Source organism: Mus pahari, chromosome X (genome assembly GCF_900095145.1).
Source record: "Mus pahari chromosome X, PAHARI_EIJ_v1.1, whole genome shotgun sequence".
In the NCBI taxonomy this organism is placed as follows: domain Eukaryota; kingdom Metazoa; phylum Chordata; class Mammalia; order Rodentia; family Muridae; genus Mus; species Mus pahari.
The window spans coordinates 47,574,119-47,592,016 of NC_034613.1; the positions used below are offsets into that span (position 1 = coordinate 47,574,119).

At 40.3% G+C, this 17,898-nt stretch overlaps 1 protein-coding gene across 2 annotated transcripts in view; it reads left to right on the forward strand.

Annotated features, from left to right (window-relative positions):
- Slc9a6 (solute carrier family 9 member A6) overlaps positions 1 to 17,898 on the forward strand; it is a 54,260-nt gene that overhangs the window by 22,309 nt on the left and 14,053 nt on the right. For both annotated transcript variants that reach the window (XM_029534171.1, XM_021187696.1), the window contains 6 exons: positions 619 to 760; positions 2,976 to 3,081; positions 3,368 to 3,456; positions 6,242 to 6,355; positions 12,071 to 12,182; positions 13,598 to 13,751. In XM_029534171.1, coding sequence (XP_029390031.1) covers positions 619 to 760; positions 2,976 to 3,081; positions 3,368 to 3,456; positions 6,242 to 6,355; positions 12,071 to 12,182; positions 13,598 to 13,751 — 717 coding nt within the window. The remainder of the gene's footprint in view (positions 1 to 618; positions 761 to 2,975; positions 3,082 to 3,367; positions 3,457 to 6,241; positions 6,356 to 12,070; positions 12,183 to 13,597; positions 13,752 to 17,898) is intronic.

A 17,898-nucleotide genomic window follows, 5' to 3' on the forward strand; every position in this document is an offset into this window, starting at 1 on the left:
TAAAATAGATACTAGTTAGGACATCTTACTGTGTGGTCTTAAATGAACAGATTAACGTATAACAAGTAGTTTTCATATCTCCCATGCTAATTTAATGTGTGAACTCATTATTTCTTAGGAATGTGTTTCCCTTCCTTTCCTTTGACATGGCTTGAATCTGTATATGTCATGAAGCTGGCGTGTTAATGAGTGGAACTGAGAACTGATTCAGTGGCAGTAAGCGCTGTCAGCAGAGCTGTGCTGACAAGAGTAGTTCTCTTAGTCATTGCCGCTTCCTGAGATGACTGCTAGAAAAGAAGCTTTTTGAGACCAGGTTTGGACTTTGAGTTCAAGACAGAGAGTGTCCCTTTGAATTGTCTGGCTTGCTTTGGTACTGAGTGACTCTTTCTGAAGTGTAGGCTGTAGGGTCCCACCCGGGTATGCTCAAAATACTCCAGAGTGGGTCCTAATTCCTTGGAAGGCCTTTTCAGCCCCATTTGCCTAAAGAAATCTGCTTTAATGGGTAAATACACGTTAGGCATTTAATGATTCTGTCATTTTAAAAGTTGGAAAGATCCTTCATTTTCCCATAATAGGAACCAAATACAATGTGGTTGAGAATAACCTGTCCTTATGTAGTTCAATAGTGGCATACCAACCAGCCGGAGACAACAGCCACACCTTTGACGTTACAGCCATGTTCAAATCTATTGGAATCTTCCTTGGGATCTTCAGTGGATCTTTTGCAATGGGTGCAGCAACAGGCGTGGTGACAGCTTTAATATCCTTTTGTTGCATTTATTTTTTTTTTATTAACCTACTAAGGTCGTTTAATGAGGCATGTTTTTTCCTATTCCCACGACTAGAATTGTTTTTATAGTTATTAACCTTTTAACCAAGAAGTTGTTCTGAAAAATGAAGCAAAAGTCTTTGTTAATATGTCACCTAGTGAATTTCATTGTTTTGTATGGGCTCAGTGACTTAAAACATGTATTTCAGGCAGGTCTTGAATTTGCTATGGTGCTAAGGATACCTGGGAAGTTTTGATCCTCGTGTTTCTTCCTCCCAAGAGCTAGAAATAGCGGCATACAACACCATATCCAGTTTATGGAGTGTTCAGGCTCAAACCCAGGGCTTTGTACATGCCTGGACAGCCTTCTACCAATGGAGCTGTATTTGCGGCCCTTACCCCTCTTTTGTTTTTAATTCATTTTATGTTTATGACTGTTTGGTTTGTATGTATGTCTGTGCACTAATGTACAGGTGCCTGCAGAGGCCAAAAGAAGATGTTGGATCTCTTGGAATTGGAGTTAACATACGGTTGTGAGCTACTGAGGGTGGAGGTGCTGGGATCTGAACCCAGGTCCTCTGTAAGGGCAGCCAGTGTTATTAACTACTGAGCTGTTTCTCTAGCCTTTATTCCCTTTTTTGAGATTGTATCCTTATTATGGTAGCCAAAGCTGCCCTCAAATTCATGATCTTCTTGCTGTCATATACCACTAGACATATTTCTCTTTGAGGATGAATTTTTAAGCTATAGATTACATTGGTGTGAAGTCAGACCCCCAAAGTCTCCGGGACTTTTGTGCTGTTGGTCATCTCTGTTGCTCTTCTCTCCTAGTTTAATAGAACAAACAGAAAATGCATGGTTCCTGGTGAGAACGTAAGTGTTTATCCTGTCTCTCTCAATTGCAAATTTTGTTCACCAGAGCCCTGGGCTGGGAGCCCAAAGGACCTGAGTTTTAGCCCTGACGCTGTCATTAGCCACAAGAAACACAAGACAACAAATTCTTATGTTCATTTGGGAGATATTGCTGATTGCCTGCTGTATGCCAGATGTCATGTTCTGGGACTCAAAGATGAAACAAACATGGCCCCTGCCTTGCAGACACAAATATGATTGTGGCTTTGATATTTGAACTCTGGATCTCAGTGTAGGACAGTAGAAGGTTGGAAAAGTTGAGTTGGCCTGAATGAGCTCCGAAGTTTCTAGCTGTAAAACATTTTTTAAAATTAATTTTTAATCTTTTATTTATGTGTATGTATGAGTATCTGACACATTTGTGCAGGTGTCCACAGAAGCAAGCAGAGAACATTGAATGCCCTAGGGCTGGAGTTCAGGTGGTTATAAGCCACCCTTACAACCCAGCTAAGGTCCTTTGGAAGAACAGCAAGTACCTGTAACCCCTGAGCCATCTCTCCAGCTTCATCCAGGTAGAAAGCTTTTAAGACACTTTTATGCAAAACATGTGTGATTCTTTCTGAATCCTCTTGGTTTGCTACCCTCTGGCTTTATGCTGGAAGATACTACATTTTTAATAGGTAAACTTTTTACTAGGTGAACTGAGCCATAAAGGGCAGTATAAAGGTTTTGGTGGGAACTGGTTCAGGCTGTATCTCTTCTCTGGTACAAGAGCCCCAGGGCTAGGTGTTTATTATTTATTACAGAGCTAGTTCATGAATTGAATCTAGATTTATTCCACCTTGGCACTGTTACCTATGTATGCTTTTTTAGATTAGTATAAGGGAGTGGAGTGCCTCAATTTCTTCATCATGGAATGGATACTTTGTGTTGCAGATGAGCTAGAAGATCAAATTACTGTGAATCTCCATGGAGGTTCCATGGTTTTTATGAATGCAAATTGTTGTAATAATGGAAAGGGTCTTGATTTGGGACACAAGTTAATAGAGTATTGTCACGGTGTACCTCAGTCTGATGCTCCTGTCAGTCGCTTATTATTTAGTTTCTGGCGAGACATGTCATACCCGTAAATCAATAGGAACATCTAATTTTTGAGATTTTCTCCTGATAGGAGGGAGCTTCATAAGATTTTCTTCCAATAATTTATCATTGGGGCCCCTTTATTTTGTCTTTTACGTTAGAGAGGCTAAAGAGCCCTTCCATAACTTTCATGACTCCCTTGGATTGACTGTTATTTTTCTAGTCACCTTTGTGTATTATTATGCGATCTTGTTAGCAAGCTTAACGATCTTACGTGACAAAGTTCACAAAGCTGAGAGAGTTCCAGCTGTTGGAGACAGGCCTTTTCTTCTTGATGTCCTGGAGCACCTTCCTTCTGGCCGAAGCATGGGGTTTCACAGGTGGGTGACTTATTTTGCATTTTTAAGTCCCTGTGAGGAATCACTTAGAGAGCCACTTTTCCAAGTGAACCGACTTCTTTAGAGTTTGAACATACTTGTGAACAGGTTGGAAGTTCAAATGTAAAAAAGACTTTCACTGGAAACAATTAGTTCCTCCCAACAAAATAAGTTGAAGTAAATGAGAATGTCTGCACTCCAAATGGAATCTGCTTCTGTAAAATAAGATGCTTAGGATCCAGTTTGGGAACCCTCCCTTTCTGTGAATTGTACTTTGCTGTCTTTGCAGGTGTGGTTGCAGTATTGTTTTGTGGCATCACACAAGCACATTACACGTACAATAATTTGTCTACAGAATCTCAGCATAGAACGAAGCAGGTAAGAAAAACTTTACAATCAGCGAATGAAATTTTCCTCCTCTTAGCAAAATGAAAGGTTTTTTTTTCAACTTAAATATCTGTGATCATTTGAAGATGATGTCTTCTCTTCTTTGACTCTGGAAATGACCAGGACTGACACGGGGCAGGGCACAGCTTCTAGGATAGCAGTTAGCAGAGAAGCCAGATGCTGTTACTCTTGGCCTTCTAATAACTAGCAAGTTGGATCCCTCTTCGCTTTATGTCTCCTTAACCCAGTGGCTACTAGAAGCACCGATTTGAGGGCCCATTCTGACTTGATCAGGGTTTTTCCTGTGCAATATAGAAAAGGTTAATTTCTTATTGGGATCTACTAAACTATGCAGATACTAAGCTTCCTGAAGTCTTCATTCAGGCCCCGCAATACTGCTGCTTCCAGGAGCCTCAGGACTGTCATTGATTGGGCACTGCATGAGCAGGCTACCTGAAAAGAATTCTGAAGGAATTAGTTACTAGACATATCATTTTCCAGTCTTCAGAGATATAGAAAACAAATTCACAAACAAAATGTAATGTCAACAATAGGAACATGTGCATACGTGAGGGCTGTGGTGAGAACTAGGAACTTCCCGTTTTGCAGAAGACTAGAAGGTACGTAGAAAGGCTCAATGCTAAAGCAAAATAGCTCTCTTTCTCTCTCTATCCTTCTTCCCTCTCCCTCCTTCCCTTCCCCCTCTCTTTTCTACTCCCTCCTTCCCTCCCCTTCCCCCTCCAGACCCTTGCTCTGTCCTGAAGCCACAAAGTTAGTATACTTTCCCTAACACTCCAAAGGAAGTTAGGCTCCCACTCTAGAGCATTTACATGGAGGTTACAAATCTCTTTTGCCAAATAATTTGATACACGGAATGTACAGAAGAAAAATAGCCAAGTCTTGTTTTAGGTAGCAAGATAGGGCATAAAAAGAGCAAGCTAAGAGCTTCCAGCCTTGTTGGTTATTTGAAACTAGCATAAAGAAAACACAGACATGTATATACATGCACACACAAACACACACATACACAGAGCCTACGACTGCTTTTGTGCTAAACTGGCCATAATAGGTTGTGGTCTTATTTACTCTCTGGCAGCCACTGGGTTTTGCCAGCCTCTTTGTTCAGAGTTATTGTTAAGACTCTAGATCCACAAGAGCTCTGAACACTGATTCTACTATTTTGTCGCTGTGTGATCAGGAAGAAGTTAAAGAATTTCTTCATGTTTCAGTTTTGTCCTGACTCATAAGATTAAAATGTGATAGTACGCATAGAGCCTTTATTTAGTACTGTAATCAGGCCCACAGTAAAGGGGAAAGAAACCATACTTATTGCCATTAGACAAGCAAATAGGAATAAGAATATAGAAAATAAATACTTATTTTAATGTTCGTTCTTATTTTTGGTAGTAAGCCTACTGTGCTTTTTTGTTACGTTCTGGGGATAGAACCTAGGGCCTCTTATTTGATGGGCAAGTGCTCTACCACTGAGCTATATCCCCAGACACTCCAACTCTTTATAAAAACATTTTGAAAAGAGTAAGGTAGGTGTGTGGTGTGCACCTATAATAAAAATACTTGGGAACTGGGGAGATGGCTCAGGGGTAAAAGTACTTGCTGTGCAAGTGTGTGGACCTGAGTTTAAATCTCCAGAATGCATGTATATGTTAGATGAATGACATGAGTGTCTGTAATCCCAGTGCTCCTAAAAGAAGATGGGAAGTAGAGACAAGAAAATCCTCAGAAGCCTGGCAGTTAGCTAGCCTGCTTTCCACAGCAAGAAAATCTACAGAGATCCTGTCTCAGACAAGCTGGAAGCCAAGGCCTAACACTCAAGATTGAACTCTGACCTTCACATGTGTGCTGTAACACATGTGCCTATATTCATATACACAACACATATAGACAAACACATGAACTTAAGAATTAGAAGCAGGACAACCTGGAGTTCAAGGCCACCCTAAGCTACATAGTGAGACTGTTCTAAGACTTTCCTCCAAACAACAATAAAAGCTAAAGCATGAACTAACTTATTCAAAGCCAGAGAGGCAGCAAGTAGGGAAGGTGTGGTTTAAGCCTAGGCATTCAGACTCCTGAGCTCAGGTTCTTCTATCTCTTTCCTGTTGTGGTGGGACAGACGACTCCTGGGAAAGATCAAGGAAATGTAGAGTTTATGGAGGACCTTCAACTTTATTAGAAAGTTCCTGAGTTGCTATAGTAACCGTGAAGTGAATAAATGGGCTTCAGCAGGCATCGGGAGGGTGCTGAGTACATACTATCCTAGAGAAGCCCTGTTGAAGTTTAGGAGTGTTAGTGAGAAAGTAAAGGTGACAGCACACCAGTGATATGACAGTGGTCATGCAGCATCCTCTGCCAAGGCAAAAGAAGTTGAACTGTGTTCTCTAGCTTATAGAAGACATCATCTTGAAACTCATTTTAAGAGCAACTCACTGGTTGGAAATGAGAAGTGGGCATGAAGAGCTTACCATTTAGGTTTCAAATCACATTTAAAGTGATGAAAGCTAGGCTGGGGCATTCAAAAAGCAACGCTGGGTTTGGAGGAGCAGGTAACTGATGAAGGGAACTGTGAGAAGGGTGCTGATGGAGGAATGTGAGGCCGTTACATATCTGACTCTTTCTGTGGGTTTGGAAATGCCACCTCTACATATGATCCACATGCTTCCAGAAGTATATGTGAGCTGTACATATATGAAATGTCGTTACTCAGGTTGTCACAGTGTAATACTTACTTATTGGAACCTTTTCAATTTTATTTCAGTTGTTCGAGCTTCTCAATTTTTTAGCAGAGAATTTCATCTTTTCCTACATGGGGCTGACACTGTTCACCTTCCAGAATCACGTCTTTAACCCAACATTTGTTGTAGGAGCATTTGTATCCTTTATCATGTGTCTGTTTGGAGATCTTCATGGGGTTTTAGGCATGTAGTTGATAAAATATTGCAATGCATAAGGTTCTTTCTGAGAAATAAGTAAGAATGTCAATTGTTCTTCCCAGTTCCATTCTTGTCTTTTTTCTGCTCTGTTTCCATTTGAAATTTATTCCACAAAAAAATATTGGCAGAGTAAAATGACAGAAAAGTCTCCTACTACTTTGCCAACCTCAAAGGTAAAAATATTTGTCCTTATCCAGCCATGCACCATGTAAACTGTAATCCCCATGAAGGTGGGGGTGGGAGTGGGGCGGGGGAAGACCTGAACTGAGAGGCTGCCATCACCAACCCTGTCGCAAAGTCAAATTTGAAAATGGAGCAGTGGAGCAACTCAGGGCAAGCTGCTTTTCTCAGGCAAGCTCTGACTTCCATCTCTAGCACAGCACAATGGAAGGAACAAACTTGAGTTTGGGAAGAGTTAGAGTCTGTGCCACAGGGCAATGTGTCAGATGTCTTCCCACGCTTTTCTCTGTTTCATGTGAATGAGCATTTTTTACCTTGAAAGCTAACTTGAGGGGCCAGCAAAGTACTATGAGAGTAAAGATGATTGTTACCATGGATGACAATCTTAGTTTATTCCTTGGGACCCGTGTGGGGGAAGTTGAAAACTGTCTACTTCACATTGGCTTCTGACCTCCACACTTGTGTTGTGGCATGAATAAATAAATGTAATAAAATAAATAAAAAGTAAAACCAACTTGAAAGGAAGAATCTGAGAACATGAAAGATAACCTCATGACAAGATGGGCCTCTTCAGGTGGCCTCTGAAGTAGAGAGGAACTGGACTCTGATCATGGCAGCTTCTCCAGTTGGTGAAGGAGGTATAGAGAGAAAATGGAGTTCCAAGCTGATGGCTTCTATTTTTATAAAGTAGAAAGTGATATTACCTGCTGAGAATTGAATAGCGAGGTATATAAGTTATTGGTTGTGTAAGAGATGATCTAGAAACTTGCTCTTTATCTTACATGGTCTATGAGGGTTAAGAACCCTGGGCTATCTTAGCTGGGTGACTCCAGCTCCACAGCCTCACAGGTAGCCTGTAGTGACATGGTTTTCTGGTATGCTGCTGAGGACTTACCTAGGCCTGGAGGAGCCATGCCAACCTCAGCCACACGGCTGTCCAAAAAGGATCATCTTTCTACAGGACCTATCCACAGGAGAAGTTTTGGCTTGGATTCTCCAGAGTGAGTGAGCCGAAATAGTACAAGAATGGAAGACAAGGTGCCTACTTCAGAGTAATGTTGGAGGTGAATCTCATGATCACTTCTGCAGTATTCTCCTGGTCATACAGAACAACCGTGGTACAGCATAAGTAGGGATCACACAGGCCGTAAGTCCTATATAACACAAGGTAGGGGCATTAGGGACCATCTTGATGGCTGGCTCCAATACATAGGAGTTTGGGGAAAAGTAGAGAGAAAGTTTTTGAAATAGTCATGGAAAATTCATAGAGAGTTGACCAAAGAACTGCAGTACGCTTGGATAGCATTAAATGGTGGCCCATTTAACTTTGAGGAATAGATACTTAAAAGATACCAGTCTTCCATGCTGTGTGTCTTTGTCTAGGAAGACTTAGCAGTAAACACAAAAACCCAAAGAAACAGTGGGTCCCTTGAGGTGTGTGATTTCATTGAGAGAGTTCACTGGGAACAGAAAAGAGCAAAGCAGATGTAGGAACTTTCAGGAAGAGTGTTTGTGTCTAACACATGGAGAAGAAGTGAAGTGGAGGAAGAAGGGGGCTGACCATCAGAGGGAGGCCTAGAGTGCTCTTTGCACTGAAGAGTCCAGGCAGCTGGGCTGCTCACAGCCCAATAGTTAAACCTGAAATGTGTATCCAGACAAATGAATGCTTAACTAAGTGATTCTCAAAAGAAGCATTAAGGCGCCGCACAATCCAGTGTGTGAAATCTATGTTAGAAAGGGAGGTTTTACTCAAATGCCATTCTTCAGTTTACAGAAAAACAACAAATCTGTCAGAAAGAGGAACCTTAGCCAGAAGACAAGTGTGAGTTCTGTAGCTTCAGAGTTATTTAAAAGTTTTTTTTTAATAATCCCAGTTGTTTAATCTCTAGTAGTTAATCTAAAAATAAGGTTAAATTAGTCACAAGGTTTCTGAGTCTGTTAGGATTTAAAATTCTCAATAAAGAATCTGTGATGATGATTCTGCACAGGTCCAAGATGTCTCTGCTAGCCTAGGTTATATGACAGCAACTCCAATGAACCCAGGTTTAAATGAGTTAAAAGAGACAGAAGTTTATCTCATGTGTAAAAGTGGAAGCTTGTGTGACCAGGAAAATTGTTGGGGACACAGGCAGTCTTCGTGCTGTTTTCCCTAGGGAGTTGGCTGCATTCTTGTGGTCCGTGGTTCTTGTGGTTCATCTGACCCTTGTGCTTCCTAATTACCTGTAAGGGCACTGCCTAGAAGTGTACATACCACTTGTACATGACAATGTTGGCAACAACTACCTACAAGGGAAGCTAAGACTCGTACTCTTTATCTGGGTGACTGAGTTTTCCAGAATCCGAGCTAAAAGGGAGGAGGGTCTTGTACTTAGAAGCAAGGAGGAGGTGAGGGTTTCCTTAATGGAGTTGCTTTTGAGAAGAAATGTCATTTTACTCTATTTTATATTTACAAAAGGAATAATGACGATAGTACAGAAAGCTGCCCTACACTTCCCAGCCCATGTCCCCAGGCTAGCACCTCATGACCGCATAGTACATTTATTATGAGGAATGAGGAGCCTGAAGTGCTGCAGTAAGTAAGTCTCAGGGCCTTTTTCTAGTGTGCTTTTGCTATAGGAAGGTCCAACCCGGACAGCACATTACATTTGCTTTGTAGGATCCACTTGACTGGCAGTTTCTCAGTTGTGCCTTATTTTAATGAGCCCTGAACATTTTGACCAGGCATTTTGTAGTGTTCCTCAATTGGGCTTTGTCTGATGTTTCCCCCAAAGTTATGCTCGATTATATATGTACTCTTTGGGAGGAATGCTATGGAAATAAAGTGCCATTGCCATCGTATCATGCCAAGGGTACATATTTATTAACATGGTAAAGTCGATGCTAGTCTTAGATATGTGGCTGACAAGTTTTCCCGTTACAAACCGACTTGTGTTTTTCTTTCTATCTTTTGCTGCTTGGAAAAGGCCTTCCCATGCAGCCCACATTTACAGAGTATGGAATTAGGTTTCACCTTCCCTAGGACTAAATCTTTACAGAATCATATAGAAGATTTATCTATTATCCCTCACATTTTACTCTGTTTTATATTTACAAAAGGAATAATGAAGATAGTACAGAAAGCTGTCTTACACTTCCCAGGCTGTGAATAACATCACATTATTGATGTTTGATTCAGCTGTTTATTTATAGCATTGTTTATATATTATTTATATGAATAATAGTTATTATTTTAATACACCAGATTATTTACAACATTTTAAAGAGTTTTTGTGTTCAGAGTGTTGCAGCTTTAGCCATCGGGAGTTTGTTTAGTAGAACCCTGCTTCCATTTGATGCCTTGTCATCGTGGTCTGGGAATGTTTTTAACACTTTCTCACTTTCTGGAACTACAAAGTGCTTCTGCTCATCTCATGCACTTTCCACTGTAGCCCAAGAACTGTCCATTTCTCCAAGGATCTCTGGTTTCTTTTACTGGGAAAAATGGTAGTGGAAAGCAAGATCTGCTCCTTAGGTGTGCTTAGGACGCTGGGTGTTCTTTCTTCCAGACTGTGTTCATGGACAGAGGAAGGTACATAGTACATCATGTGCACACACATATGTCTGTAAGCATTTCTGTTTGTAACTGTCTGCATCTCCCATCATGAGTTTGTACTAATATCTCTAACTGTAACCTATTGCTGTTAATCAGCCAACCATCTTCCCTTGTTGGTCTGTCTATACATTTCTGTCCCACCAAAAAGAACTTGACTGCTGGCACTTCCATCCAATTATTTAGTTGTTCAGTTGCAGTATATGTCATGTGCTGCTTAAAGGTAGGGATATATTTGAGAAAATATGTCACCAGGCAGTTTTGTCATTGTGTGACCATCATATTTATATAAACGTCCATGGTATAAATCAGTTATTGAAAGAAGCTTGTTGATTCAGTTAGGTCACTTGATAAACATAAGATATACAGGGCTGTTGCTGGTGTAACAGCATTGTTTGACAGTAAAATGTTTTTTAAACATGCCATGAAGATACATGTGGATGTCAGAGGACAACTTTCAAGACTCAGTTCTCTCCTTCCACTGTGTGGGTCCCAGGAAGTGACCTAAGGTTTTCAGGCTTAGCAGCAAGCACCTCTGTCTACTGAGCCATCTCCTTTGCCCAAACTTTTTGTTTGCTAAGTAGAAAGAATGCACTAAAATAATGACAGAAAGTATAATATAGTAAACATGAAAAACAAATTAACAGTCCCTTATTACCAGATTTTATGTGTTGCTCTTATATATGAGTGACAGGACAGTAAGTAGATCTGTTTGTGCCAATATCAGCATAGACATTAGGCAAAAAAAAAACCTTTTAGCTCCATTATAATTAGATGGGACCACCATGATGTGAGCACTCTTTCTTTCCATGAATTCTTGTGGTACATGGCTATATGAGAATGCTAGTTTTGTTAACTACTGTTTCCTTGGAAATCAACTCATCAGCCCACATATCATTTTTCTCTCTTCTTGGTTTTTCATTTGATATTTTTCAGATGGGGGTCTCATGTAGCCTTGGCTAGCTTCAAACTTCCTCTTCAGCCAAGGCCAACTTTGAATTCCTTTCCTCCTGCTTCTACTTCTAATGCCCAGCTAATGGGTATCGAATTTTTTTTTTTTTTTCGAGACAGGGTTTCTCTGTATAGCCCTGGCTGTCCTGGAACTCACTTTGTAGACCAGGCTGGCCTCGAACTGAAAAATCCGCCTGCCTCTGCCTCCCGAGTACTGGGATTAAAGGCGTGCGCCACCACGCCCGGCTGAGTATCTAATTCTTACATGCAGTTCCTTTGCCTTTGGCCTTAACAACTGCACTCTCCTTGAATACTTTTTACATCAGCACTGTTTCAACCATGATGCTTTGCTTTGAATATTACATTTCCCTTTCTACTCCTTTCAGGAAATGTAGGGTTGGCACTGCAAACCCTACAGTAAAGTTTGCTGTTACAAATCACAGGTTTCTGTAGAAAAAGATACCAAACTGTTTCTTAGTGAAGACCCATCTGAACTGAAATAAAAAGTAAGCGTTTTTGCAGGTTGGAAGTGTACATTTTGTGATAGCCAGCTAGGCTCTGCAGGAATTGCAGCAGCATGGAATGGCTGAGCTGCTCTTTTTTGAGGACAGTTAGCCAGCATTCCCCTTCACCCTGTCAACACTGCAGTGGAAGTGAATGAGTTTGTGATGTTGTAAAGGAGAAGGCCCACTTTTATACACTCCGTTCTTCACTCCATGCATTTCCTAACTTGTGCTTGACATGCACTATCAAGTTTGGTAGCAACTAACCATATGGTGATTATTTCAATTCATGTGACAGTTGGCCAGTCATACTGACAGTATTCCAGATGCTGTGTAGATACGATAGACAGAGTATTTGCTCACCATCTTGAATGTATAGTTTAAATTAACATTGGTAAAGGAAATGATCCTTAACCTCTCGATGATTTTAGATTGCTATTTTCTTGGGAAGAGCTGCCAATATTTACCCCTTGTCTCTCTTACTAAATTTGGGTAGAAGAAGTAAGATTGGATCAAATTTTCAACACATGATGATGTTTGCTGGTAAGTTTCAATTTCCTCTCATGTCTACCCTTCAGTCTACCATTCAGAAGAGTCCGAAACACTGAAACTGTATCCTCAAATAGAAAATTCTTCTTATCATTTCCCGTTGCTTTCTGTGAGAACTTTTCAAATGCTGCTTCTTCAGTTCCAAATTATGTCACACAAAGTAAAGAAGTTAAAGATGAATAAATTTTGACAGAAAAACCTGCAAATGAATATTGATAGCAGTTCTAGCCATAATGGCCATAACTCTGAAAAATAACTTGTTTTTCTATTCAGTACTGGGATTGAACCTAGTAACCCACGCATACCAAGCAAACAGTCTGCCATTAAGATATCTACATCAATATCATCTATATTTATATTTCCCCAGCCTCTCCCCTTTAGAAAACATTTTGTTTGTTGTTGTTGTTGCTGCTGCTGCTGCTGTTTTTTTTCAAGACAGGGATTTTCTAGGTAGCCCTGACTGTCCTGAGGCTCAATTTGTAGACTAGACTGACCTCAAATTTCACAAAGATCTGCCTGCCTCTGCTTTTCAAGTGCTGGATTAAAGGCACATGCCACCACCACCCAGCAACATTTTCCTTTTTAACATGGGGTATAAGTTGTTCAGACTTACTTTGAACTTGCACCATAGTTCAAGCAAGCTTTGAATTTATTTGTGACTCTCCTGCCTCAGCTTCCATGTAGTTGGGATTAGTGACCTGTACCACCAGACCTGACATTTGTCTGTATTTCGATGGGAAAATGGGGCAGGGAAGGACCTGATAAATCTGTGCTGTGGAAAAAGCACTAGATAATAAAAATAAGCATTTATTCACATAGTGGCATGGATGAGTCTTAGAAGTGTTATGTTAAATGAAAGAAGCCAGCCTTAACATTTCTATGAATGATTCCATTGATAACATATTTTTTAAAAAGACAAAATAATAGTGATGGAGAGCAGATGAGGGTGATGAAGAGGTTGGGCTAACAGGCAGCACAAAGTAGTTTGCACAGGAAAAGCAAAATGCTCAGTCTTGATTGTGGCAGTGGTCACACCCTTCTATGCATCATCAAAACTGTAGAAACTGATTTCACTATATATAAATTACTAAATTGTAAAGAGTTTTTTAGAGATCAAGGTAGGTGTGGTAGCAGATCCATGCACTCCCAGCACTTGGGTCACTAATGAGTGAGGACTGTGAAGTTGAAAACATCCTGGGTTACAGTAGCAAAACACTGTCTGAAAAATTAAACCAAGCAGTGAATGTCAGTATTCTATGGTAAATCTGCTGATCATTCTTTATGTATATTAGTGTTTATTTCATATTTTCTACATGTTCCCAAGTATTGAGGTTATGTTTTATATCTCTTGAGCTTATATAGCCTGTACTGGTGATGAGTTATTGAAGATGCACTTGTATTCCCTGTAGGTCTTCGTGGTGCAATGGCATTTGCCTTGGCCATTCGAGATACTGCCACTTACGCACGACAAATGATGTTTAGCACGACACTTCTGATCGTGTTTTTTACTGTGTGGGTATTTGGTGGTGGCACCACTGCCATGCTGTCATGCCTACATATAAGGTAAGTAGGAACAGGGGACCTCATTTCCATATTCCATTCTGATTCAATTTACTTCTATTTTTTGTCATGAGAAGATTTTAAGCTTTGGAAAAATCTAAGTTTTTGTTTTTCCCTCTTCAAAAGGGCAAAACAGGATATAGAAAAAATTAAAATGCAAGTAAGGGTAGCCCTCTGGACATTTTACACATTTTAGGAAACGGGCAACACTAAAGTGCTCTTCTATACTGGTTTTGAAACGTGGTAATAGAAGAAAATTTATTATAGCATGGGCATTTGCACTGGTGAATATCTTCATATTATTATTATTTGAACAGCTGTATGTATCCTGGCTAATTTAATCAAATCTCTGTTGTGGTAGTGTTATATTGGTTTTAGGCTTTGGCTATTTCCATTTGCATCTGAGGGGTTTTGCTATTACTATTACTAAACAACTGAATGCGTTGAAGCCAGTGTGCCACCATGTTCCTGTTTAATTCTTTAGGATGCATTTCCGGAAGTGGAATTGATTGCTCCATAAACTTTGCATGTATTTAGGCTTTTGGTCAGGTTACCAGGTCCAGTCCATTGGCAGTGTGCGAGTCCAGTTTACCCCAGATCTAATGGATACCAGACAACACTATTCCTTTTCATCTTTCTCATCAGCAGTTTCTAACCTAACAAACCAACCTAGGCCAAAATCCTGCAGTCATGATCTTCAGTGTGTCCTGCTTAATGTATTCAGTTTGAAAGCTCTCTCGTATCTCAAGAGTTCTGCATTTGTTTCCATGGATACAGCAGCCAGGGTCTGAAGCCTTTGTGGATTGTAGTTCCTTCTGTGTTTGACTGAAACCTCGTAGGTATTAAGATCTACTCATTTTGAAAATCAGTGTTTCACCTATTAGAGAATCTGTCATCTGTTTCTTTAACTTATTATGCCTTTTATCATTGCAAAGATAAGCTAGCCCTCATTTACACAGAAAATGTTGTTAATGTCTTAATCTTTCTTTACTATTCAAATCCCTTGTAATTTTTGTGCCATTTCTTTGTGTCGTAGATAATATGGTGCAGTATGTATACTGTTGTACATCCAGTAATGTTCTTTTTTTAAAATTTAATTATTTATTATATGTAAGTGCACTGTAGCTGTCTTCAGACACTCCAGAAAAGGGAGTCAGATCTTGTTATGGATGGTTGTGAGCCACCATGTGGTTGCTGGGATTTGAACTCAGAACCTTCGGAAGAGCAGTCGAGTGCTCTTACCCACTGAGCCATCTCACCAACCCTTCAGTAATGTTCTTATAATGCTACTTATTACTTGTAGGAGGACTTGACATTTATTAAGCACCTACTATGTGCCAGGCATTCCATTCCATGTGTTTGATATGTTTATCTAACCATAGTAACTGTTTTACAATAGGCTTTAAAAGGGTGTTAATTGTTCAATATCATGCCAACAATTGAATGGTGCACACACAGAGAAACCTATGCTCTTAGTTCCTTCAGAGCCCATAGTGCATCAAGAAATGAGTGTGATACGTGTTGGAAGGACTAACCTTCTTTTCTCTAAAGCTTGTAACTGAAGACACTTCCAGAAAAAGTGAATCAGATTTTGAGACAGCCTAGAAAAAGTGCTCAGCGAAGAGTCAGTTGTGTTTCCCTTGATGTCTTCTACACAGAGCAAACAAGGTCCCCTGCTCTATCATCCAACCCCATCGCTGTTCACACTGCCTTTTGTCTATATCACTAGATTTGAGAGCACTTTGGATGGTCCTTACCTGCCTGGAAGCAACATTGGAGGCTTAATTATACCCATTGCCTTTATGTCTTAGAGTACCACTAGGTTTCTTGCCTTATTGCAGTGTTTTGGCCTGTTTGTTCATTTTAAATATGTTCTGATTAATAGAAGTACATCTCTTTCCTCCATCTAGCCCCTCCCATGTCCTTCCACCCTCACGTAAGCTGTATATTTTTAGAGTCCTCACTGATACTTCTGGTTTTTTAAAAGATTTATTTATGTATATGAGTACACTATAGCTGTCTTCAGACACACCAGAAGAGAGCATCAGATCTTATTACAGATGGTTGTGTGCCGCCATGTGGTTGCTGGGAATTGAACTCAGGACCTCTGGAAGAACAGTCAGTGCTCTTAACCACTGAGCCGTCTCTCCAGCCCCCTGATATTTCTTTGAATGCAGTGAAGACTAGCATGTCAAACAGTTATGAGATATATGGTCTTATTTTTTACATTTCAATTCACATTATTGTTTTATTTTTTTCTAAATACGTGTTGGCTTAAAATATCACATTTACTCAATAGTTATATCACAAATATTCAATTTTCTCTATTTTAACGATTAGTAAATTCTTACTAATCAACATAAGTAGAGAATATCAGTATTTTGTGGCTTTTACTATTGCTGTAATTATTATTAGTTACCTTTTTAAATTTATTATTATTTTCTTTATTTACATTTCAAATGCTATCCCGAAAGTTCCCTATACTCCCCCCCCCGCCCCTGCTCCCCTACCCACCCACTCCCACTACTTGGCCCTGGCCTTCCCCTGTGCTGGGTCATATAAAGTTTACAAGACCAAGGGGCCTCTCTTCCCAATGATGGCTGATTAGGCCATCTTCAGCTACATATGCAGCTAGAGACTCGAGCTCAGGGGGTACTGGTTAGTTCATATTGTTGTTGCACCTACAGGGTTGCAGCCCCCTACAACACCTTGGGTATTAGTTACCTTTATATTGTCAGTTAAAGCCTAAATAGTTGGGTTTTCCTTCCTAGCTCTATTTGGGAGTAAAGGCAAAGGCTATAGTTTAAGCATCTTTCCTGCCCCTACATTTTTCAGTTATACTTTGAAGAAGTGGCTAATGAGCTGGGACTACTGAAGATTCGTGTACATCCAAACTTAACCTTTGCATTCTTGATCTTTCCTTCTTCCTTGGTTTCTACATCTGCAGCATGACACCTATGTCCCAGAGTTGCGAGGATTTGGTGAGCTAGCATCCGCAAAGCTCTTTGCACAATATTTCAAGTAATATTTACTGAGCACTCGCTATTTGGTGGAGCCTCCAACCCACTATTTTTTAGCAGATTATTTTGTATCCTCAGGGAACTATTTGACAACATATTGAAGTTTTTGCTGCTTTTGTTTTTGATGGTCACAACTAGGAGAAAGGACTGCCATTGCTATGTAGTAGGCAGAGGCCAGTATCCTGTTAAGCATCCTACAGGGCACTAAATAGGCTACTATCTAGACCTGCAATTAAAGAATTATCTGGCCCAAAATGCCGGTAGTGCTAAAATGAAATAACCTTATTCAAAAGGACAGTGGCAGTAAAAGATAGAGAAGTTCTTTGTTACAGTTAGTGGGTAAAGTGATAATACACTTGTTAATAAATAAATGAGCATGACAGTTTTAGTAGTAGTTTCCATACTACATGTGATGGAAATGAAGATGCTGGAATAGTGCCTGGGAATGGGGTGTATGTAATATGAAGAAACCAGGCAAGGTCTCTCAGAGAGGTTATATTTGAGCTCAGTCGGCCTGAGTGGCAAGACCCTGCCAGTTCCACAGTGACCAGGAAGAGCAGTCCAGACAGAGGGGAAAGTCAGTAGCAAAGACCTGAAGGCAGGAGCAGATGCGGCCTGTTTGACACAGAGAAAAGCTTGCATGCTGAGAGTGATCAAATGGTAAGTAGAAAACCATGTGGACCAGACCCAAAGGGATCAGGATTCTGAAAACTACCCATGAAGGACCAGTAGCAAAGCCTTTTGGCTTCCCTAGATCTTTGTTACAGCTACCCAGATCTGGGTGAAATGGGGCCACATAGTATGGTCATGTACCAACAAGACCTTATTTACCACTGTGTGTGTGAGAGAGCTATGGTATCCCTTCTGATGTAGGGTCTTGTAGTATATAGCAAAGACTTTGGGTTGGAAAATTTATTGGGGATCTTGAGGATAATAAAGCAAGAGAAAGACATGGTCTAATTTCCAGTGTAAAAAGATCATGTCCCCATGTCTTAGAAGCAGCGAATCCCCAGTGAATTAATCAGCTTGCATCCTTTCACATGTGTGACAGTCAAATTTGGCTCCCTATCATTTAGCTAGCACACATGCTTTGCATTTCTTTGTCTCCGAGCCTTTGCTTGGCCTGGGAG